Raw genomic sequence first — 25,547 nt, 5'->3', positions numbered from 1 at the left:
TTCCCTTTGAAGCACAAACCTCCAATTTGTGACTAACCCTTTGCATGGATCCTAGTACGTGACAAACTCCAGCAATTTGAATAGATGTTATTGACTGCAAAGTTCTTCACTTCGTCAATAATGAAGATCGGGATGCACTTGGTTACAAAATCCTATGGCGCACAAATGCAATAGCTTCACACAGAGAAAATAAGTATCTTGGTCTTTATATTCGTATGTGCCGACTCTTAAAATAAGCCTTAAATATGTCTAGGGTTATCAGAAAAGAAACCCTAAACAACTGCATAAGATTGGGCCGAATTTCAGATTTGGAAATTCTAAAATCGTAGTTCTCGATAAATCGAGCTGCTGTCGAGCTATTTATCAAGCTTCACATTAAGTCTTGATACCAGGCTTCTGTTGAGCTATTTGTCGAGACTTAGTGAACAGCTTTTCTTCACTTGTTTCTTGGATCAATCTTCATGTCTTTAATACTTGACTTGAACAACATGTTTCTTGAAGTACTAAATCCATCTTAGATCTACCCAATTATAAGTAAAGTGCATTTTGTCAAAGGATTAGCCAATTACAATAAAATATGACTCTAACAATCTCCCCCTTTGGAAATCCTTGATAAAACCACAAAAAGCTATTATGAGAGAAGTCTGACATAACTATCCCATAATTTACAAAAGTACATATGTCTAGCCCTACAACGAACTCTTGAAAACTTTGCAAAAAGAGAGATCATGGCATGATAAACTTGCAACCTGTCTTATCTGAAATGATTAAACAAGATCAAGTGTGAAACATAGACAAGTTGTATACAATAAGAAACAACACATGTGAGACAAAGGTAAAGAAAACATACATCAACTCACATATATATATATATATATATAAATATATCAAAGAATACAATGTATGTAACAAAAGTGGTCTCAAGACCATGGTACATGTAACGAGAAAAGAAAGACACCAAAACCTCACTACATCCCTCAAAACACTATCCCACTATCTAGTATATCCTATGCGAGCTCTCCCCCTAACAACAAGACTACTCTCGTCTATAAAACTACTCCCCATTTTTGTCACAAGTGACAAAGGGTGTATCACTGAGAGTTCGCCATCTCATCATCATACTCAGAGCCAAAAGCATCATCACCATCATCGTCTCCACCATCCAAAGAAGAGGACTCCTCAACATGCTCAGGTGAAGTGGAGGGTGTGAAACCACCAAGGTGAGACTAGCGGGCAAGTGATGCGACCGATTTTGATGTTCATTTGACACATCTCATTGGATAGATGGTCAAGATGACTACCAAAATCAGCATGCATATGCTGAAGTTGCTCCATGACTTCCTCAAGGGAGACAGGTGCCCTAAATGAGGAGGAAGAGGCGGATGAGGAAGAGGATTGAGAGGAAGGGGATGCAGGGTTTGTAGGGGCTACATTTGAAGGCTCCACACAGGGCTGCTTCACAGCAAGCTGCGCTGCACTCCTCTGAATAGACTTCTTGCTCATGGCACCCATGACATAGAAGAGGGGAGAAAAAGGAATGGTGACGTGCAAGTGAGTGAGAATGTGCGTGATAGTTGATGGAAAGATGAGCTTATCACATGTGGTAGTGTCTCGATAGCAATCTATAATAGATTCTATCATATGTGATGCAAAGTCTATAGAAAGAGATCTTTTTGAAGAATAGTCCATGCTTCTTTCGTATTGTCAGTTGAAGAGATCTTCTTTAATTCTTCATAGGTCACAGCACTAAACAGAACATTCAGTGCTTTACTGTTAAAATTTGCAGCTTTGATCTCTGCATCATCCCAGATGGCTGGTGGCTTTTTAGGCTACGTCCAACCTACGTCAACTACAAGCCATACTTTCTTATCTAAAGATAGTAAAAACGCTCTCATGCATACTTTCCAATATGCATAGTTACTACCATCAAATATAGGAGGAACAATTAGGGATTGCCCCCGATCCATAACAACAGGAGTCAATAGATCACACAGCAAAGAGTGTGCCTGCTCTGATACCACTTGTTGGGTTAAGACAGCTTGATCCCGTTAATTAATTCAATTACCTAAGTTGATTAATTAGGTTCAATTGTATGCAAATTATGAATGCACCAATAAATCACCAAAAATACTAAGTGCAGCGGAGAATAAATTAGACATGGTGATTTGTTAATAAATGGGGAAAACCTCATAAGGCAAAAACTCTAGCGGGTGATTTTAAGGTCATCACTCCCAAGAATCCACTAATCAACAATCAAGTGGTTACAAGTATAAGGAATCTTACCAGCTACCTTGGCCTATCCCGAAATACCAACCTACAGTTGAACCTTCGCTCCTGAATGTTCAAATAGTGTAGAAAACACCAATGAACATTTAGACCCCCAGTTTACAAATTACCAATACAACCTTATAATCAAACAATATATGTGCGGAATATGAATATAAGCTAAACCCAAACATGTAACACACTCTAAACCATAATTAATCACGATCACAGTAGTAATTAAATGGTAAAGAGAAAGGGAAGAATGTTGCAAACACAAATATAACACTGCGATGTTTTATCGAAGAGGAAACCGAAGTACCAGGGTTACGCCGCCCTCCAAGCGGTCAATAATCCACTAGAGAATGAAGTTGGGATACATGAATAGTAGAAGACCCTATAAGCCTAATCCACTCAATGCACCTAACCCTCTAAGCTTCTTGCTCCAACAGGGTTACGCCGAACCTTGTCTTCCCTATCTTAGCAGATCCCGCAATAGCCCATTGCATCAACCAAATTGAATTGGTCCCTTCTGAACTACTTCCCAAGCACCAAAATAGCTTCTCACAGATATGGGTATGATGAGATAAGGATTTGGCTAATGTACCTCTCAAGGATATATCAATGGAGAGGGTGAGAGTTGAGGAATTTGGAGAATCAAAATATGAAGAATGTGGATGAGTCAATCTTGTTTTTCTCTAAGGTTTCCCATCCAAAATTCTCTTCGGAAGCTCTCTGCATTTCATGGGTATAAGGGTATTTATAGTAGGGCGTATGAGGAATGCGAAGAGTCAATTACAACCAAACAGGGCATTCTGGCAACTCGTGCGCGCGACTGGAACGAGTCGCGAGTTTGAGTCATGAACTAACTGCCTGGCCAGACTAGAAGTTTTGTCCTGTAGTGCAACAGCTAGTGTGACCCTTCAGCTCCCCCTGCATGCTTTACACATGTGCCATTCTAGCGACTTGCTAGTCGCCAGATCCAGTTTCAAGACTCCCAGATAGACACTAACTCCTGGGACTTCAATGTTGACCCATGCAACAACCTCTTCAGCAACTGGTTCATGTGTGGGTTTCGTTTCGACCTCAATGTCTCATAAATGAGCTGAGTCACCGAAATCAGACATGACCAGGCGAGTTACAACGGTTCACTCTCTTCCATTTTGTTAGGACATATGTGATTCAATGTTAGGAACATATGTCACTATTTTATGTAATTGGCTAATCTTTTGACAAAATGCACTTTACTTGTAATTGTATAGATCTAGGATTTGTTTAATACTTCAAGGACCAAGGTTTCAAATTCAAGTGTTAAAGCCATGCAAGTCTGTCCAAGAATCAAGTAAGAAAGTGCTGTAATTTAAAACTCGACAGCTAGCATCTATCGAGGTTTAAAAGCTATTGAAGCCCGTGGCTCGACAGCTAGCTCAATAGATGGCTATCTATCGAGGTTTACGAGACTCAGTTTTGCAAAGTTGTTTTACACCCAATCCATGAGTATGTGTTTAGCCTTTCTTTTCTCACAACCCTAAACATATATAAGGATTATTTTAAGGGCCATCAAAGGTTATACAAGTTGCACAAGTGTGAAGCAAAGTCTTGTTTACGCAAATTGTGAACAGAGACAAAACTTTTCCCAAATTCATCTTTCTGTTGAAGAAGCTGCTATGTTTGTGCACCGTAGGGTTTTATGACCAAGGAGTTTCGTGATCTTCATCGTGTGATGAACTAAAGAACTTTACAGCCAACATTCTTCTGTAGTTGGTGATTAAGTCGCACACTGGAATCCGCGCATTAAAAGGAGAGATTGTCACTACATAACAAGTCCAATTGGATATTGGGGTAAAGGTTCAACTGTAGGTTGCTATAAGGTACTGTGATTCCCTTACTTGTAACCATCTGTTTTGATAATAGTGGATTCTCGGGAATGGTGACTTTAAAATTACCTGGTGAGGTTTTTGTCGTGTAGGTTTTCCCCATTCGTAAAGAAATCACAATGTCAATTTAATTTCCACTGCATTTAGTTATTTGGTGATTTGTTTGTGCTACCACGCGCTTTGCATGTTAATTAACTTAATTAATTCACTTGGCTAAATTAATTGGTTAATTCATCACAAGGGACCAATACATTCTTAGCCTATCACATTTCTTGGAACATCCCTTACTTAGACACCCTTGACCGCTCCAACAACTTCTTCTCTAATCCATTTCCTGACTCACTCCCTAACCTGACTCGTCTGCGGTGACTCGGTCTCTCAATGAACTTGTTCTTCGACAAAATACCTACCTTGATTAGCTCACTCACTGAGCCTGAGGAGCTTTACCTCGTTAACAACAAGCTGGAGGGAGAAATTCCAGCAAGTTTCAACAACCTTGTGAGCTTAAAAAGACTCGAACTCCAATCAACCAAGCTCACGTGCAAGTTTCTTGAATTGGGTTCTTTGAAAAACTTTTCCTTTTTAGATACTAGCAGCAATGCCATCTCTAGCAAAATCCCATGGGTTTTCCATCTTCGCTGGTTCAAATCTCCATGAGAAACAATAGCTTAGAAGGAACAATAATCCCAGAGAGATGTAGCTTGTAGGATTGATAATGCAAAATATAAAACATCATAGAAAGCAAATGTAAAAACTTTATGTATTTCAGTTTTTGTTTTTGTTTTTTTGTTGTGATGTCAATATATTCAAGTTCTCTTTTGTTTTAAATTTTGTATAATTTATGTTTTGTATTGATCACCCTAAATAATAATCCTAGAACGCCATTGTGCTACAATCAATAGAAACATCACCTCTCGAAGGGTCCGTTTGGTTAGGCGTTTTGAGAGCTTAAAAGAACATTTTTAAAATCCAAAACTTTGTTTTACAACCACAAATCCTTATAATTCTTTTTTTTTTTTTTTTTTACAAACACTAATTTTAAATTTAAAACACCGTTTTCCATGAACTTATACAAACACACTTTAAATTTCCAGCAGCTTAGAAACAATGTTACATGATTTGGCTTCTTCATTTCAAGTTCTTTCTTTTGGATATGTTTCTAGGTCAATAAGGAGGCCCAACTTTTGGTTTCCTAACAGTTTTTAGTATTTAAACACTAAATTGTGGGCCTAATAAAAAAAAAAGCGTTTGGTAAGGGTGTTTTTTACTGAAATGTTTGAGTTACATTTCTCATATTACAGTGTTTAAACACTGAATTTAAAAACCTACTCTTACCAGTTTTCAATTTTCAAATAACATTATTTATTGGCACTTTTGTAAATATGTTAAAAACCATGGGAACTACTTGATTTTTTTTTTTAGATAGTTTTAACCTATGGCGTCTGTTTCTAATAATAGCTCTTTTATCATCAGACCAAGACACCAATTGGTTTTTGGTGTAGACGGGGATTAAACCCCAGATTTCTTATTCAACCATCAGAGACTTTACCAGTTGAGCTAACTGGAACCCACAGGTCCCACTTGATTAGAAAACACTTAAACAGTCTTCTCTATCTGTCACGTCTCTAGCACTCTTTTCTCTCACTATCTCCTTCAATTCACACTTTCTTCCCTTAACGTCTCAGGTCAATGATTTCTTCCATCGATCTAAACAAACAAAACCCAAGAAAATTTCCACATCTCATAGCTCTTCTAGAAAATTCTAATGATTTTTTCTTCTTGTATTAGTGAAGATCTTTTTATTTAAAAAAATTTAAGAGGAAAGGGCATGTCAACAGGGAGAACAAAAGAACAAACTGAACAAGTAAGGATATTTTCCACTCAATCAGAACCCATGAAAAAGTTCCACATCTCACAGCTCGTTTTGAAATTTCACATGGTTTCTTTTCCTGTATCAATGAAGAGAGTTTTATTTGAAAAATCAATGAGAAAATGGCATTTCAATAGTGAAAACAAAACCCAAGAAATTTCTCACCTTTGAAATTTCAACCGGGTTTTATTTTCTAGAACCATCGAGAGAGAGGGTCGAGCAATGGGTTTTCAGGACACAAAAAAGAAAAGAAAAGAAAGATGGAGCAATAGAGGAGAAAAGAAAAGAGAGAAGGAAAGGGTGTGCATTGGTAACGAGGGAGTTTCTCTCTCTTCCAATAAAATAAATATGCTTTTACTTTGCTTGTAAGATTTTTTTAAAAAAAAGCAAACACATACCAAACATAATTATCCTTTTTTATATTTTAAAATATGTTATTTAAAACAAGGTGCCAAACACATTTTTTGCATTATGAATACTTTAAACACGTGTTTGAACAACACTTTTTAAACTATAGTTTTCTTGTTATTTTGAACAACGATACTTGAAATTGATGATTCAATTTCATATATCTACCATTTTGGAGGGGGGGGGTTGTTAGGGAAATTAGCTTGATCGTTCTCTAGAACATGCATGATCCTAGTATAGATAAAAACTTATATCGTATAAATCAACAAATTTCATCATATTATGTCAATGATTTAAAGTAAAAGAGTATGGAAGAAAATGTGCAAATATATAGAGTTTAATGCTAATTTTTTAGCTTTTTGAATAATTGAAGATTTACTAATCTTTAATTGTGCCCTTATTACATTTATTAACAGGATCCTTGATTTATTTTTCTTGTATAATAGGATATCCTGAGAATTACAATTTATTCCGAAATACAACTTAAAGGGTTGAAGTTAATGCAACAAGTTTTCATTTTGTCCTTCCAAGTGATTATTGAAGACTTTATCTACAAATTCTTGTTTAGCGGGGGGATCACAGAAACACAACTTCAAAACCTGGTGGCAATAACAATATCGTGGATCACTGCACTCTTTAACAGTATTGCATTTAACTTGTTTAAGTCCTTCAACATCCAACTTAAAACCTGCAATTATTGTATTTGTTAATGATTGCATTATATAAATTTTATTTAACTAGGAAACATTTAAAATCATTGAAATTATAAAATGGTGCCACTATACTAGTTATATATATATATATATATAACAAGGTATCGTTGTACATAATAAAAAATAAATGAATAAATAAAATCCAAAAAATTAATCACTTATGTGAATGATAACTAATGTTAATTTTTTTAATCCAAATATTATGCATTTTTCAAATCTTTGTTAGAAACACTAATGTTCATTTTCTCTCTTAAATGAATAAAGATGAAATAATTGTATACAAAATTGTTTACCTAAATGTAGAATAATGTGAGTAAGAGGGAATCTAAATTTTACTTGAGTGAATGAATTAAAATTTTTTATCCTATGACACAGACCTGAATAATGAATAATTTTGCATATATATATATATATATATAAAACATTAAAATTACCATTCATTTTTTGTGATGAATAGAAGTATATATTTCTTAATTTTTACATAAATTTATATCATATTAGAGGTACCAAACCTATTTAAAATACTGAATTATTTCAAAGTTTATAATTATTTGCAAGAACAATAAGGCCATATAGTACTATATACATATAAGAAAAAAAATTAAGTAAAAATATAGGATGAGATTCTTACAAGAGCCAAGAACTAAGAGGGCAATTAAAAAAGCCAACTTGATGGAATATTTCTCCATCTCTTATGTCTTTGTGTATACAATTGCTAAGCTTTTTTTTTTTTTTTTTTTTTTTTTTGTTTACTTTTGCACCCTTACTGTTGATGTTCTTCTGCATACATGTATATATAGGAGAGAGCTTTGGCCAAACAAAATTAGAAATCTATAAATTTTGAATTTCAAGGAAAGATCTTTATACGAACAAATTTAGAAATCTATAAATTTCAGATTTTTCCTGATTTCTAAAAATTAATGACACATTTAGAGGGTATGCATTCTTGATTAATAGGAAGTTGCTATTAATTATATATATTCCTAATGAATGGTATATGACTTCCTCTATACAAAATAGGAAGTGGTATTATAATAAATATTTTTTTTAATAATTGCATAGCATGTAGTCTAGTAGTATACTAGTATGTATTGTCCATGACTTCCTCTATCTGATTATGTATTCTCCAGCTTCAAATTCGTTTTGTGTTATTTTGTTTTGTTTTTGTTTTTGTTTTTGTGTTTTTGTGTGTCTGTGTGTTTTTCTTTTCTTTTTTTTTTTTTTTTTTCTTTTTTGCTTCGAGTTTGGATAAAATCCAACCTGATTATGTAATACTAAATAAATAATATCGGCTGAAACTTTCGGGTTGGGTAGGGTTGGATACCCATTACCCAATGGGTTTGATCATCCTTAGTTGGAGCTTTTTTTTGAAGCTTACCATTGACCACAATAATTGCTCAACTAAATCTTTAAACAATTATTGCACAATTATTACCTAAAAATTCCCCTTTCTTCTTCTTTCACCTACCGATATTTGTTTACAGTAGAATCAAAAACATTTTAGGGGGATATAGAGGTTTTGAAGGAGCTGAAGAATCGATTGGACCCTAACTTAGTGAGTCCAGGCTCATGCATTAATTGTGCGTTTAGGATTGCTTAAAAGCCACATTTTTTAAGTATTCAGCTTATTTTTGCTACTATTCATAGGTCTCATTTGCTGGGTTAAGATAGTTTGACCCCGGTTAATTAATTCAATTACCCAAGTTGATTAATTAGGTTCAATTTTATGCAAATCGTGAAAGCACCAACAAATCACCAAAAATACTGAGTGCAATGGAAAATAAATTAGACACGGTGATTTGTTAACAAATGGGAAAAACCTCGCAAGGCAAAAACCCCATCAGGTGATTTTAAGATCACCACTCTCAAGAATCCACTAATTAACAATCAAGCGGTTACAAGTATAAGGAATTTTACCAACTGATAGTTTTTAGACCCCTTAAACAATTGATTTTAACCTAGGTAATTAACCAAGTTGTTACTTAGTCCAATTAAACAAGTCTAGGTTATCACAATAACAAAGATCAAATCATGCAAAGCAGCGGAAAATAAATAACACAAGATATGATCACCCAAGAAACCAAACCGGTAAAAACCTGGAGAGGATTTGACCTAGCTATCTTCAAGGTAAACTTGAATCCACTATTTTGAAAGAATCGAAGTTTATACAATAAGACTTACAGGCCCCCACGCTCGATTTCTTTCTTGGATTCACCACCAGATACAAGCACACCTGCTTGTGTTTTCTTTAAGCTTCAATGGCAGTAACTGAATTGATCATTAAGGCGTAGATAAATCTTCTTGAAAGTTCAAAAACGTGTATAAAAACACTTTTGAACGTTTAGACCCCCAAAAACCAATTTAATCAACACACGCAATATGTTAAACAACTAGTGTGCGGAAACTTAACATATGCTATAATAAAGAATTGATTAAACAACTATCTAAGCCACAACAAAATAAACCACAGCAGATAATGTAAAGGCAGAGATAGAGAGGAAGGAAGATGCAAACACAGAGATAACACCAGATATGTTATCGAAGAGGAAACCGAAGACCTCGGCGAAAAACCTCTCCGCCGCCCTCCAAGCGGTAATCAATCCACTAGAAAATACAGTTGGGATACAAGGACAGCAATAGACCCTCCAAGCCTAATCTACCCAATGCACCTAAGCCCTCCAAGCTTCTTGCTCCAACGAGGTTGCGCCGAACCTTTTTCTTTTCTAGCTTTCCGGATTCCGCTACTACACCGTAGCATCAACCAATGAATATTGGCTCCTTCCTAACTGCTTCCCAGAACTCCAAACGTCTGTCTCACAGAGATGATAATGGTGAGAACCAGGTTTGGTATAATGGCCTCTCAAGGATTTGACAATGGAGAGGAAGAGAGTGAGGGATTTTGATGAGACTCTAAGGTAGAGATTGTGGGTGAAACAATCTGGTTTTTCTTTAGGGTTTCTCTCTCAAAATTCTCTCTGGAAGCTCTCTTTCAATCATGGGTTAAAAGGGTATTTATACTGAAGTGGAGTGGAATGCGAAACGTCAGGTTTTTCCAAAACAGGGGTGGCTCGCGGCTTGACCTCGCGGCTTGACTAAGTCGCGAGTTCCAGTCGCGAGTTAACCGTATGGCCAGTTGTCCTGTTTTGTCCTGTAGTGCTCCAGCTAGCATGACTGTTCATCTTCCAGCATGCTTGGCACGTGTGCATCTTCTGGCGGGTTGAAGCCGCGAGTCCACCCGCGAGTCCACCCGCGAGTCCCAGCCGCGACACTTTGTTTTCTTGCACACTCTTGAGCAATCTTCACACTATCTCACTCACTACCCTTACAACAATCCCACCTAAATACAGGGTTACTAAATGCTGAATTACAAGCAAATTTGGCACGGAATAAAGCCAATTAGATGGTTGAATAAATTCAACCTTACAATCTCCCCCTTTGGCTATTCCGTGACAAAACCCTGAAACAGACTCTAGACTTAACATGTGAGTTGGGAACAGTTGATCAAAACTCACTCACACCTAACTCTAGAAGCTGTGAAGCACTTGAATCATATTAACATAAACTCCTGAAACACAACAATACACCATGATCATTGTAAGCAGAAAATTATAAATGCATATGAAACAGGCAATATGAGATCAAGCAAAAATGGAGTTAATAAACAAACCATGGCTTGATCAACCAAGTGAACACCACAAGGTAGTGATCACAGTGTTCATTCACACTTGGAATGAACACAAGGACATACAAGTTAACAAGCACAAGGCAAGACACTTGTATGTTCAACACTCAACCAATGCATAGCTCACATGGCATATGCATCTAGGAACAATCCTACAAGGGCACAAGTGTGACAGTACATAAACCAAAATGCAGAACATTTAGATTAAAGTACTGGTTTCAACATAGCATAAAGGCTGCACTTAAGCAAGGTACATACCATAAAGCCTACAAACTATGCATAAAGCAATAACCCTAAAAGCTTACAAAAGCATATGGGTACAAACACATTATATTGAATAAAAACTTAAACAATATAAACTAAAAGTGCTTAAAATTTCTCCCCTTCAAAGTGATGAGAAGCTGTGATGCACTTGGAACATATATACTTGTAACCTGAAACACTTGCACAAAACTCATTAGACCCTCAAGGTAAAGCAAGTAATAAAAGGACAAGTATAATGTAACAAGCAAATTGCGATCAAGTAAACATGATGTAAAACATATGAGCAACTTGATCAAACACCAAAATAGTCATATAGAAATGACTACAATGAACACATAGCAAAGCAAATGATCATCTGAACATGCATTCAATGAAGCATAATAGCATAGGGATATATGCATGTCCAAAGCACAAACATGATGCAATGAGAACAACAAAGCATAACTCAAAGCACCATAAAGCCAACAAGAAAACAAATAGAACAAAGTTTTCTAGTTAACACAATGTCTTCTCCCCCTTGGTATATGCATCTCCCCTATGGAATATCTCTCCCCCTACAAATGTGCATGAGAAATAGAATTTCTCCCCCTAAGGATGTGCACAAGAGTCATATAGAAATGACAAAACACTCCGACATACTCTTTAGAGTATACTCTCCCCCTTTTTGTCAGGAATAGACAAAGGGTCAAGGAGAAACAAGGGCAAGAGATGAAGGTACGAATAATGCCAATGATGCATGAAGGGAAAAATGAAATTTTTTTTTTTTTTTTTTTTTTTTTTTTAAAAAAAACTTTGAAAATAACCCTCAATATGCAAAACACGCGATTTTCGCGACTGAGTTAAGTCGCTAGGGCAAGCCGCCAAAACGCTCAAAGACAAAATTTTGAAAAATTTTCTAAGTGTTTTTCGCGACTGGAGGGTCTACCCGCGAGGGAGTCGCGAGCTGAGCCGCCAAAATCTCTGAGTAACCCTCGCGACTGGACCTTCCACTCACGAACAAGTTGCCAAAAATGACCCGCGAAGACGCGACTGAGTCTCGCGACTTGACTTACCCGCGACTGAGTCGCCAAAACAGGGCAAAACTGGGTTTCTTGAAAAATTTCAGATTTTTTAACAAAATACTTTCCAAAAACACCTAAAACACTCAAAAATCTTTTTGGCTTGAATTAACAAAGATTGAGCATGTGAAAACACATTTCATCAAGTACAATCACACAAATGAATATGGCATTTATTGAACATAAACTTGTGTGTTGTGTGTGGATATCAACAATGAAATAGTCCTTAGTCTAATGTGAAGCTTCAATGATCAATTAAACCAAGGCATACACAATTAGCACTAGATCAAGTGATCCATCTCAATTATAGAAATATGTATATAAGACCTCCCACAAAACTTGATAACATATCTTGGAGCTTTACATTTGACTCCATAACATTTGATCATTTTGATCTCTTGAGACAATCGCCTCTCATTGTGAGAGTGATATTTGATATTTCACTTTAATGAACAAGTCTTTGGCTTTTTGAATAAACATTCTCTTTAATATAAGGTCGCTTACCCTTTTTCCTAGTCGAATACTAGAATGTGCGACAAGCTTTTGCAGCTCAATATCTCTTTTCATTTGGAGATTTACATTTGGTGAGCTCTTCTTAGCAAAAACAAAAATAAAGAGTGGGAAGATATATAGACACAAGTCTATGCAAGTTTCAAGATCAACATAACCATTCACTAATCATTCATGACAAGTTTGAAGATCTATTTACAACAATCACATAGATTTCAAGATTTCTTCCACAGTGATATGAGTGCAAAGAAACAAGCAATGCTCGAAAATGCATAAAACCATTAGCACAAAGGTACAAGGCAAAACAAGTTTTGAGACAAAACTCAACAACGTCGATCAAGCTTTTTGATTTTCTACTTTTTATGTGGTTTTGGATTTTTACACACACAAACCAAAGACATAAAAGTAAGATCAAAACAAAAACAAAACAATGCATATAAAGATATGCATGATGCACAAATGCATGACAATGAAGCATCTAATGCATGAAGGGTCCTACAAAGATCGAAAGAATTAGATCAAGGACCAAAGGAGCAAAAGCTCAACCATAGGAACCCTTCCTCATCCAAACAGAACAATTGTTTGGAATGAGTGTCTCATGAGAAGTGAGACGAGGGTTGGAAGAATGAGAACCGGAGATGCATATAGACAAGGAGTTAAGAGCATTAAACACTTTCTTTAACAACATGCTATTATCACTCAAATCCGGTTTATCCTTTTTAGCACAACTTCCAAGAAGCTCAAGTTTTTCTTTTCTTTTGATTCTTTTAAAAGCATGAAACTTAGAGCATTGAGGTCTTAGATGACCAAAGGCACCACAATGGTGACACACAATGTGTTTAGGTCCACTAGGCCTTTTGGGAAGGGATCTAGCAATATGGTTTTGTTCCCTCTTCAACTTATGACATTGAGGTCTTATATGACCAATCACACCACAATGGTGGCAAGTTGGAACAAACTTAGATCCATCCAGAGCCTTAGGTTGAGACCTAAACAGAGGCTTTGACTTAACAGTCTTTCTCTCCACCTTTTGATTTCTTTTATGTGGAGGAATGTACACCGATTTGTCCTTTAAGGTAGAACACACACTAGGCACAAAATCGGGTATCACAACATGATTGCAACAAATATTTTCATCCTTTTTAACAATAGGTTCAGCAATCCAACACTTGGCATGCATCTTAAGAGATTCATTTTCACATTTAAGATCATCAACAAGTTTGTTAGACAAAACAAGTTTAGCATCCAAGTCCATATTCAAACATTCAAACTCTTTCAGCTTTTCAAGAGAAATTTCAGCAAGTTTTTTATATTTCTCAACCAATTTGTTGGATTCATTGAGCTTAGCAATCAAATCATCCTTTTCACAAAATAACTTGCTCAAATTCTTTTGAAACTTCTTAGCATTTTTCTTTAAGAGTTGGTCAACACCACCCATAGATTCAAATAACATGTCATCACACTTATGAGGATTAACACTCATAGAGGCAATTTCACAAACACGTGGCATGTTACATTCATTACCAACCAAATCATGCAAAGAGTCATACAAAGCACAATCCATGGCAAATAAACACAAGAGGTCAAGGATCACACTTAGGTATTTAAACCACAACAAGTGTACCTGCTCTGATACCAATTGAAAGTTCAAAAACGTGTATAAAAACACTTTTGAACGTTTAGACCCCCAAAAACCAATTTAATCAACACACGCAATATGTTAAACAACTAGTGTGCGGAAACTTAACATATGCTATAATAAAGAATTGATTAAACAACTATCTAAGCCACAACAAAATAAACCACAGCAGATAATGTAAAGGCAGAGATAGAGAGGAAGGAAGATGCAAACACAGAGATAACACCAGATATGTTATCGAAGAGGAAACCGAAGACCTCGGCGAAAAACCTCTCCGCCGCCCTCCAAGCGGTAATCAATCCACTAGAAAATACAGTTGGGATACAAGGACAGCAATAGACCCTCCAAGCCTAATCTACCCAATGCACCTAAGCCTTCCAAGCTTCTTGCTCCAACGAGGTTGCGCCGAACCTTTTTCTTTTCTAGCTTTCCGGATTCCGCTACTACACCGTAGCATCAACCAATGAATATTGGCTCCTTCCTAACTGCTTCCCAGAACTCCAAACGTCTGTCTCACAGAGATGATAATGGTGAGAACCAGGTTTGGTATAATGGCCTCTCAAGGATTTGACAATGGAGAGGAAGAGAGTGAGGGATTTTGATGAGACTCTAAGGTAGAGATTGTGGGTGAAACAATCTGGTTTTTCTTTAGGGTTTCTCTCTCAAAATTCTCTCTGGAAGCTCTCTTTCAATCGTGGGTTAAAAGGGTATTTATACTGAAGTGGAGTGGAATGCGAAACGTCAGGTTTTTCCAAAACAGGGGTGGCTCGCGGCTTGACTAAGTCGCGAGTTCCAGTCGCGAGTTAACCGTATGGCCAGTTGTCCTGTTTTGTCCTGTAGTGCTCCAGCTAGCATGACTGTTCATCTTCCAGCATGCTTGGCACGTGTGCATCTTCTGGCGGGTTGAAGCCGCGAGTCCACCCGCGAGTCCCAGCCGCGACACTCTGTTTTCTTGCACACTCTTGAGCAATCTTCACACTATCTCACTCACTACCCTTACAACAATCCCACCTAAATACAGGGTTACTAAATGCTGAATTACAAGCAAATTTGGCACGGAATAAAGCCAATTAGATGGTTGAATAAATTCAACCTTACACTTCTCCTTGAAAAACCTAAGTTTGTGTAAAGGAAAGCTCCTTTAGATCTCACAAGAGATTTACACAAACCGCAATTATGAGGAACACTAAAACGTGGCTAGGGTTTGCCTTTTATACTTAGGAAAAATAAGAAACCCTAAAAACGTTTTAAAACACTTAGGGCTGAGTTGGACAAATCTGCAGAAAATCATTCTGCCCGAGCTTCGATTGATCGAGCCTGTCTTTCGATCGATCGAGCCAGGCCGAAAAGCACAATGCTTTCCTGCTTTAACTCGATTCCAACTTTACATAAAAGAACAACTTTGAGCTAGAGTAAAACACTTCTAAACACATTATTTTGATCATGGTTTGCCAACAAAACAAATTAGAGTTCTAAATACATAAAATCCTAAGACTTTAGAACCTAACACCAACTACCGTAGCCTATCCCAAAATACCAACCTACAGTTGAACCATCGCTCCAATACCCAATTGGACTTGATCTTGTAGTAGCCTTCTTTCCCTTTGATCCACAAACCTCCAATTTGTGACTAACCCATTCTTACCATCGAGGTAGTGTCCTTTCTTCCCATTCTTTCCATTCCCACTCTCTTCTTTTGCATTCTTGTACATGGTGATATTGAACTAAAACGCTTGTACCAGGATGCCCCTGCTCCTAGTGTTCCTATTGACCTTCCTTGTCTGCCTTGGACGTCTATGCTTAAGACCCTGATGGCTTTGCTAGGGAGCGTCTTGTGCCTCGCAACACAAATGTCATGGGCTATCCTTTTCCGGATAGCACACGAGCGGTGAGTTCTCTCCTATTTCTTTCTTCTTTGTATCTTCTTCTCTTGCATCTTTCAATTGCTCATTCTAATCTATTTCCCTTCACATTTCAGCCCACTATCAAGCAGCATGAGGAGTTGGTTGGGCTGGCTGGGAACCTCAAGTAGGAGGTGACTCAGTATTCAAAGGACTTGTACGACCCTAGAGGACTGGCTTATCTCGGTGATGATAATGATGATGATGATGATGATGATGCTAGTGATGGTGATGGTGGTGAGGACTCAGAGGCGACCCCTAGTCACCGACAAGGAAGAGGCATTTTTGGTGATCCCTACAGACAGACAAGAAGCATGTGGAAGAAATCCATACTCAAAACAAAGAAAACTAGGGTTTTGCCTCTCGCAGTGCATACGTGTAAAGGAGCCTGCGTACAAAGCCTTGACCCTGCATACATAGGTTTGACTATGCGTACATTTGCCATGGGTCAGAAAAACCATAACTGCCCCTCCTTAGTATAAAATAGCCGTTGGGGGCTCTCAAATATCACCAAACGTATTTTGCTACTAGAGAACACTCTTTTTAGGTTTCCCAATGGTAGAATTCTCTCCCTTTGATTAGGAAGCTTGACCTTAGCTTTAAAGAGGCTATTGTTCCTTGTGGTCTCTAAAGTCATGATCAAAACCTTAGTATGTTGGGCAGTCACATTTAATGTTGAAGGAACATATATTTTCAAGATAGAATTCGTAATCTCTTAACAGAGATATAAAATATTCCCTTGAGATAAGTTTAATGGGTTTGGTTATTTAGAGTGTTAGGCCTAACCACTTTAATAAGAATTTACTAAAGTATATATTTATGAAATTGGATTTCATAAATATATGATGAATAACTTAAAGGATTAAACCGAGTACTCAAGGATTAAGATGTAGTAATCTTCAAAGTGGTAGTCAACATTCATGACTTTGTAATACTACGAATATTTTAATGAAGGGATTGAATGTATAATAAAGTCTTGGGGCATAATTTATTAATTAGGCTTAGAGTGCAATTATATTTATATAATGGTATTAAATATAATTAGTGGTAATTTTGGGCTTGTTAAGAGTTGATAGAAAGGCCCAAAACCCATTGGAGCTAGTGTCTTATTTGTCCCTTTTGGTCCTACTCCAGGCCACATACTAAAGCCCAATTAGAATGGCCCAAAAGGCTAGCCCAATTAGATAATTAGTTATATATATATATATATAAATATATAAGGAGAGGAACATACAGAATTTTCAGATGAATGAAATAATGTGTATGTCAGTGTAAGCCACTCTCTTATTCTCCCTTGAACACATACGTATAAACTGATTGAGAGACCACACTTCTTGGGCATAAATAGAATTGGAGTGAAGATTAAAAGTGTTCCCAAGTACTTCTAATCTTTGGTTTTGAATTTCACCGCACCAAGGTACGCTCTCTTGTTCTTAAATTCTGAAATTTACATAGTACATGTTATCAATTGCGAATGAAATAGATCCGTTAATTTTCCACTGCGTATATTTTGTAAGCGATACAAACCATGTTTTTCCAATAGTACCTAGTCTCATAATCATGGAATCTTTTGCTCAAATAGTACACTGCCATTTCGTTCTTATCGTCGTCCTCTTGTGCAAGCATATTTCCAATCGCATCTCCTATGATAGAGAGACACAAGAGTAATGGTTTTCCATGTATTGGGGGTACCAAGATGGGTGGATGGAGGAGGTATTCCTTGATGAGCTGAAAAGCTTCTTGACATTCATCATTCCATGTGTGGGATTCATTCTTCCTTAGGAGTTTGAAGATGGGCTCCCAAGTGGAGTTGAGCTTGGCAATAAATCGACTGATACATTGTAGTTGACTTAGGAATCCTTTTATTTGCTTCTCATTCTTGGGTGGAGGCGTCTCTAATATGGCTTTAATCTTGAATGGATCTACTTCTATCCCTCTATCACTTACTAGGAAACCTAGCAACTTCCCAGCTGTCACTCCAAAGGTACACTTTTAGGGGTTCAACCTCAATCTGTACTCCTTGATCCTTTCGAAGAACTTCCTTAAGTTAATGATGTGACCTCCTCTATCCTTGGATTTTACAATCATGTCATCAACATATACCTCAACCTCATTATGCATATCATGTAACAAGGCTGTGGCCATCCTTTGATAAGTTGCACCTGCATTCTTGAGCCCAAATGGCATTACTGTGTAGCAATAGATCCCTTATTCGGTGGTGAAAATGGTTTTAGTCATGTTCCTAAGAGCCATCTTGATTTAGTTATACCTTGAAAAGCTATCCATTAAAGACATCAAGGCATTACCAGCCGTGTTATCCACTAAGACATCTATGTAGGGAAGGGGAAAATCATCTTTAAGTTATGTCTTATTCAAGTCCCTAAAATCCACACACATCCTCACCTTTCCATCCTTCTTAGGTATGGGCATAATATTGGTTATCCACTTGGCTTGGTGTGCGGGTTTAATGAATACTTTCAACTGTTTTGTGACCGCTTCTTTGATCTTTAAGAGCCATTTAGTTCTAATGCACCTTAACTTTTGCTTAACGGGTACCGTGTGGGCATGGGTATCAATGTGATGTTGGGCTATCTCGGGATCAATTCCGGCCATATCTTCGTAGGACCATGCAAGCACTTTTTTGAATTTTTTGAGGAGATCTTTGAGATCTTTCCTTTCTTCTTCATTTAGTGTTGAGCAAATTTTAATTAAATGTAGATTCTCATTATAGCCCAAATTAAGAGTTTCAAAAGTTGGTTCAGTAGCTTCAATTTTCTTTTCCAATTGTTTATTAATTTCATTTTCAAATTCATTCGAATCATTTAAGTGCAGAATTTCAATATTATGGAACAAGGGGACGACGATAAGAATGACCCCTTGTTTCAGAATTTCAAATTCAACTGAATGACCCCTTGTTAGGTTCTAAAGACTTAGGTATTTATGTATTTAGAACTCTAATGTGTATTGTTGGCAAACCATGATCAAAACAATTTGTTTAGAAGTGTTTTAGTCTTGCTCAAAGTTGTACATTTTATGTAAAGTTGGAATCGAGCTAATGCAGAAAGTATTATGCATTTCGGCCTGGCTCGATCGATCGAATCTCGGGCAGAATGTTTTTTTTTGCAGATTTCCAACTCAGCCCTAGTTGTTTAAAACGCTTTAGGGTTTTCTAATTTGTCATAAGTATAAAAGGCAAACCCTAGCCACATTTTAGTGTTGCTCATATTGCTGTTTGTGTAAATCTCTTGTGAGATCTAGAGGAGCTTTCCTTTACACAAACTTAGGGTTTTCAAGGAGAAGATATTATCTACACCTTGATGATCAACTCAGTTGCTGCCATTGAAACTTAAAGAAAACACAAGTGGGTGTGCTTGTATCTAGTGGTGAATCCAAGAGAGAAGGAGTCCGTGGATTCGGAGCTTACACGTGGCCATGTCAGTAAGTTCTACTGGTGGGTAGCAATAAGAAGTCGAGCGTGGGGGCTTGTAAGTCTTATTGTATGAACTTCGATTCTTTCAAGATAGTGGATTCAAGTTTACCTTGAGGATAGCTAGGTCAAATCCTCCCCAGGTTTTTACCGGTTTGGTTTCCTGGGTAATCATATCTTTGTGTTATTTATCTTTCCGTTGCTTTGCATGATATGATCTTTGTGATTGTGATAACCTAGATTTGTTAATTTGGACTAAGTAACAACTTGGCTAATTACCTAGGTTAATTTAATTGTGTTTTAAGGGGTCTAAAAACTATCAGTTAGAATCCTTGAGATTTTCTATGCCATTTGGTATCTTAGTGTCAATCCATTGAGACCAGCCAACATTGCTATCTGCATCCCAAGACTTATCCTTGTTGATCAGATCATGTAGCATCTCATAATTCAACCTCTCAAAGTCCCTGCAAAATGGTGATGACACTTGCTTTACATGCATAACAAAAATTTGGATTAACCTAAATTTTGCTTGCATCAAATCCTTTCTGAAGTACCTGTATGTAAAAATGGCATGTAGAATCTGAACAGAAGCAATAATAACGAAGAACGATCTTATTTGATTGGTCAACCATGTTTGTTGGTCAATACCCATTGGCACAAATCGAAGTATAGCAAATTCAATTAAGAATTAATGCAGTACATAGACCTGTAAGAAAAATTCATTAACATTAGAGCTCTTGTAAGAAAATATATATACTTTTACATACCTCAGAATACAAAGGTAAATAAACTTATAACTCATGGGTGACTAAGGGGCTGTTTGGATTTGCTGTTTCCATAACTCATAACTCAAAAATGGAGGGACCCATGGCTGAGAAGTCCATTTGGATTTTGTTTCCATCACTTAATTCTTTGATTTTTGAGTGATGAGTTATGGAAACTGAAAACACATTTTAAGTGTTTTCAGTTTCCATAACTATGTTTTCAATGGCATTTCCATAATTAAACTCACAACTCTCTCACTGTTGAGTTGCAATGTTTGACTTTTTTTTTCTTTTTTTTTTTGAAACAAAAAATAATGGCAGAACTGAGTGATGAGTGCCAAATAGGTGGGGTTGGGAAAATTGGGGTATTTTAAGTGATGAGTGATAAGTGATGAGTGACGAAAATTGAACGAGGAGTGATGAGTGATGACAAAAAAAAAAAAATCCAAACAGCCCCTAAATTTCTTAAAAAATACAAGATAAAGACAAACACACTTGAGCTGCCAATATAGACTTTGATTTTTCAAACAGATGGTCATGGGCTTGTTGAATCTGTTCTTGTTGCCAAACAAGCTCTTCTTCCTATTCATGTCCAAATTTAGCTAACTTTTGCAAGATAGTTCTGCAAATTTTATATCAAATGACTTAGTAGTCAGTAGATAAATTACTCAAATCCAATATAAATTTACCTGCATGACTCTACTGCCTGATTTGTGTTTACCTGCTCTCTTCTAGTGCTTGGGATTGAAATTCGGATAGCAACTGAAGCCCCTGAAGCACTTCAAATTGCCCCTCCAGAAGTTTATTTTGCTTATCTAAGGAGATTCTAGATACATTCCCAATATCATCAGCTTTGCTTTGTAGCTTAGTCATCTTCATATACATTGCGTCTCCCACTTTGTTTATTGTCTTCTCAATTTCACCAGTCTCATTTTATTGATTATGTATTCCCATACCAAGGTTATTGTGATACTCATGAATCATTGTTGTTTGTTCGTTTAGACCCCTTAAAGCAGATTGTTTAACTTAATATATTAGCCAAGTAGTTACTTAGGTTAATTATTCAGATCTAAGTTAAACAACAATAAATCATATCATGCAATGTAGCAGAAAGTAAATAACACCACGATATGATGACCCAAGAAAACCAATGAAACGAACTGTTTCAAGGTAAAAACCTGGAAATGATTTAACCTAACTATCTTCAAGGTAAACACATCCACTATAAGAGAATTGAAGTTTTTACAATCAGATTCAATCTTAAATCTATTGCTACCTCCAGTAATAACTTACTAACACCGCCACATGCAAGCTTAGAATTCACGGATTCCTTCTCTTCTTGGATTTACACCAACACAAGCCGCCTTGATTGTGACTTTGAGTTCCCACTTAAAGGTTTCAAATCACCATCAGTAATGATCTTGATGCAGCAACTATGTTCTACCAAACGCTTTATTATAGTTTTTGCACTGGTAGATTCTTGTGTAGTTAGAAGGTACAAAACCTCTTAGATCTCACAAGAGTAACACACAAGATTTTTCAGCACCTTCAAAATGTGGCTAAGGTTTCCCTTTTATATGAGGAGAGGTTTAGATGAAACCCTAAACATTTTTGTGAGCTTGGCCTGTTTAAAAATTCTGTAGAAAAACTGTGCCTGTGATTTTCGATCGGTCGAGCTTAATTCTCGATTAGTCGAGCTTGGTAGAAAATTTCTTCCTTTTTTGCAATCAGCTGAATTTGAACCTTGAAACAACCACTTTTAAGCATTGCCTAATACATGGACTAAACATCTTTTGTTCTCGGTTTGCCAACATTAAAAACATGATTCTAATCATTTAAACCTAAATCTTCAGAACCTAACAATTGTCATCCCCTCTTCCAAATTTATCTTCATTGTTTCTTGCCCTTTTTGCAGTTGGATTGAGAAGTTGCGATCTTTACAGATTGCTCAAAAACTAACTCCGATTGCTTCAATACACCATTGATCTAATTACTGACATTCTTACAAGTTTGAGCCACTTGTTGGGTTTCTCGATCAATTTTAGTCCAAGAATCATGTATATCTTTTGAGTCCTGCAACAGATGCTTCGAATTCTCTTCAATGGTGTCTAATTTTTCTTTGGTATAGTTAGCTGATATTACTAATTGATTTACCAATTTCTCTGTTTGATGCCTGATATAATTAGATCTGTTGATAAAAACAAAATAAAAATTCAAAACAGATTGTATTCAGATGGATTCAAGAAAAGGGGAAGCCAATAAAAATAAAAATGAGAAAAGATCAAATATACTCAACTGTAACCGATGGCAAATAGAATTGGTTTCGAGGAAGAATTGTTGGTAATTCTTCGTGGGAGATTTAGTATGGCATGCAGGAAAAGGGTGTCTTCCAGACTCTTTCTGAAAGCAATTGCTAAGATCCCAACCAAATGTCTTCCGCCATTCATTGTCATCAGCAGTAGTGATGTCAGAGCACTTGGGAAAATGTCCTTGATAAGCATCATACCAACATGATTTTAAGCCAGTTAGTTTTCTTCTAGCATTGTTCACTCTTTCAATTCCCTCATCTTTGTCCTTTCTTGCACTCTTCAAGGTGACTTCATTTTGCATTTTTCTTTTGACAGAAAATGGCACTCCCTAATACATTATAGATATATTACCTGTGCCTTCTATTTGCAAAATGGGCCTTCAGATTATTTTCGCCTCAGAAGAGATTGACTAGATCATTCATCTTTTTTTGCACCGAGTTAAGTTGGTTGAAAGGTAAGGCAGGGGAGAAAATGACACCTGGTTTTGTTTTATTACTTATTGATATTGACAATATTACAATTCACTGACTTTGCCTGTACAAATGTTCAGTTGTACTGTGTTCTCTATATGAAGTTATGAACACAATCACTTTACAAAGAAAATAATTACATTTACTCTAAATTTAACTGCCTTCTTAAACCGTGTTCTACATATGAACACAAGCACTAATATTTACTCAAAAGCTTAAACTAGATTAAGCTTTGACAGTACAAGCAGGAGGATTCTGTTTGCCAGAAATCTTGGGCTTGACATTAATACAGTGGTATGTGGAAGAGCCGTCATGTCCGTTGTATTTGAGGTCTATGTCACGAAGCTCCACTTTTTCACATGGCACGCCCTTACTACAAACAAGCTTGACAGCCTCCTGAAACTTAGATGTGCCTCGAATGTTTATGAAGCTAACATTGCTGATCTTAATTCTAGAGGGTATCTAAAACCAATAAAAAAAAAATGGTATTAATTAGTATTAAGTAATTCTCTACTTTGAACATTAATTCTATCAACATCAAACTTCCAAGTATGAATGTTATCACCTTTGCTTGGCACTGATTCCATGGGCAGTAAACTTGATCAATGATGATAGGATTGCCAACATTATTCATGATAATGTCCTCAAAATGCATATCAGAGGCAGAGCCAGTCGGGGAAGCAGGCCATGTTTTGATTCTCACACCATTCATTGTATTGGTAAGAGTGCAACCAATGACTTTGACACCACTCACAGGTTCTTCATTTGGGAACTTTCCAAGACTTCCTATGCTTATTCCATGGCCAGGTCCACAATTTACTTTCTCAACAGTTATATCCCGACTTCCATCACCAAGCGAGACACAATCATCTCCGGTTCCAATATTTGTATCAATTATGTGGATCCCTGTTGAACGCCCTATGTGGATTCCATCAGTGTTGACACTAGTTTCAGGTGCTTTTATGGTAACATGCTGGAATGTAACATTTTTGCACCCCAAAACATTAATGTGGAACTCTTTGCTGTCCAATGATGTTATGTCCCGGATGATTGCATTGGTGATGAAGTTGAACCTTATATTCTGATCAATTTTTGAAAAAGAAAAACCCACAAAATTAATTAGTGTCATTCCTTGTTAAGTAATATATATATATATATATATATATCTATGTTATTTTTTATACGAATAGAAATATTTTGTATCCACTTTTTGTGCTTTCAAAAATAACCTATCACATAAGTGAAAGTTATTTATCCATAAGACAAATTTAGGGGAAAAAAAAGTAAATTAAGAAATTTAAGACATTCTACTCTATCAAAAAAGATGGAGTGTGCACCCAAATTGGTTAGGAAGAAAATTCCCTCAATCCATTATGTGGTGACTCAAATAACAACTTGTACATACATATCTATTTATCAATCAATCTATCTATAGATATAGAGAGAGAGATCAATCTATCTATATATATATATATAGAGAGAGAGAGAGAGAGAGAGAGAGAGAGAGAGAGAGGTTGATTTACGAATAACCATGTAATGGATTGGGAGAAATTCTTTCAAGCCAGTTTGGAGGAAATTTCAGTGCAAAGAACGCGTGTGATAAAGTTGATATTTATTAAAATTGGTGGGAATTGTACAGGGTAAGATTGAAATAAACTCACAATAGGAAGTTGCTTGCAGTACTTATTTTTGGAACATTCACTTTGACCCCAAGCGATTTTCCCTTGGCCGTCAAAAGTTCCACTGCCCGACAATGTAAAAAAGTCGACATGGTTAAAACTGACCCAACTATCCCCAGATTGTTGTTCTGGGGCCTGTAAAGTGCCTATAACCTGAAGCTCTATAGGACCCTTGCAAGGACCTTCCAAAGGCACTGCGCCCAACTTGTATGTCCCTCCTGGAACCACAACTTTACTCTGACCCGTTGATGCGCATGCAGCTTTCCAAGCTTTTGTCAAAGCCTAAAGACAAAATGAATAACAAAAGTTATTTTAGCTAACAATTCTGGTAAGCATATTTTATATCTTCAGTTGAATCACATTGTGCATTTATACCTGGGTGACATCCGCATTAGCTTTTGCTCCATACTGTTTCACATCAAAGATACTGGCTTGGACGTTGCCAGTGGATTTTAGCAAGAATAGCATTAATATCATTGCAATGTCCAGTCTCAAACCCATATTTTCTTTTTGACTTCTTTAATTATTTTGTTCTTTGTTTCGTTATAATTGAAATGAGAGAATGTTTAGTTTGACCTTTTTATAATGCAATACAGAAGCTCAACACCAACGAAAATTTAACTAATAGTTAGCTACATTTATCTTTATCTCTAAGGGATTGTACGGTTCTAGTTTAACTTTTGTCCTAATATTAGCCTTCATGCTTCCTACTAT

At 36.5% G+C, this 25,547-nt stretch overlaps 1 protein-coding gene and 1 pseudogene across 1 annotated transcript; both read right to left on the bottom strand.

Moving 5' to 3' along the window:
- The window catches only part of LOC126696158 (protein GAMETE EXPRESSED 1-like), a 36,071-nt pseudogene extending 13,086 nt beyond the window's left edge, over positions 1-22,985 (bottom strand).
- Positions 22,986-23,219: 234 nt separating this feature from the next.
- LOC126693961 (exopolygalacturonase-like) lies at positions 23,220-25,334 on the bottom strand. Its single transcript, XM_050390006.1, has 4 exons — positions 25,209-25,334; positions 24,816-25,115; positions 23,720-24,235; positions 23,220-23,616 (listed from the first exon to the last, which is right to left on the bottom strand). Exons 1-4 carry the CDS (start codon positions 25,332-25,334, stop codon positions 23,380-23,382), a joined length of 1,179 nt encoding a protein of 392 aa, XP_050245963.1. The 3' UTR covers positions 23,220-23,379.
- Between the last annotated feature and the right edge of the window lie 213 nt (positions 25,335-25,547).

The sequence above is a fragment of the Quercus robur genome, chromosome 8 (assembly GCF_932294415.1).
Source record: "Quercus robur chromosome 8, dhQueRobu3.1, whole genome shotgun sequence".
Lineage (NCBI taxonomy): Eukaryota > Viridiplantae > Streptophyta > Magnoliopsida > Fagales > Fagaceae > Quercus > Quercus robur.
Note: the sequence above shows the minus strand (reverse complement) of the source record. Positions and strands in the feature narration are given on the sequence as shown.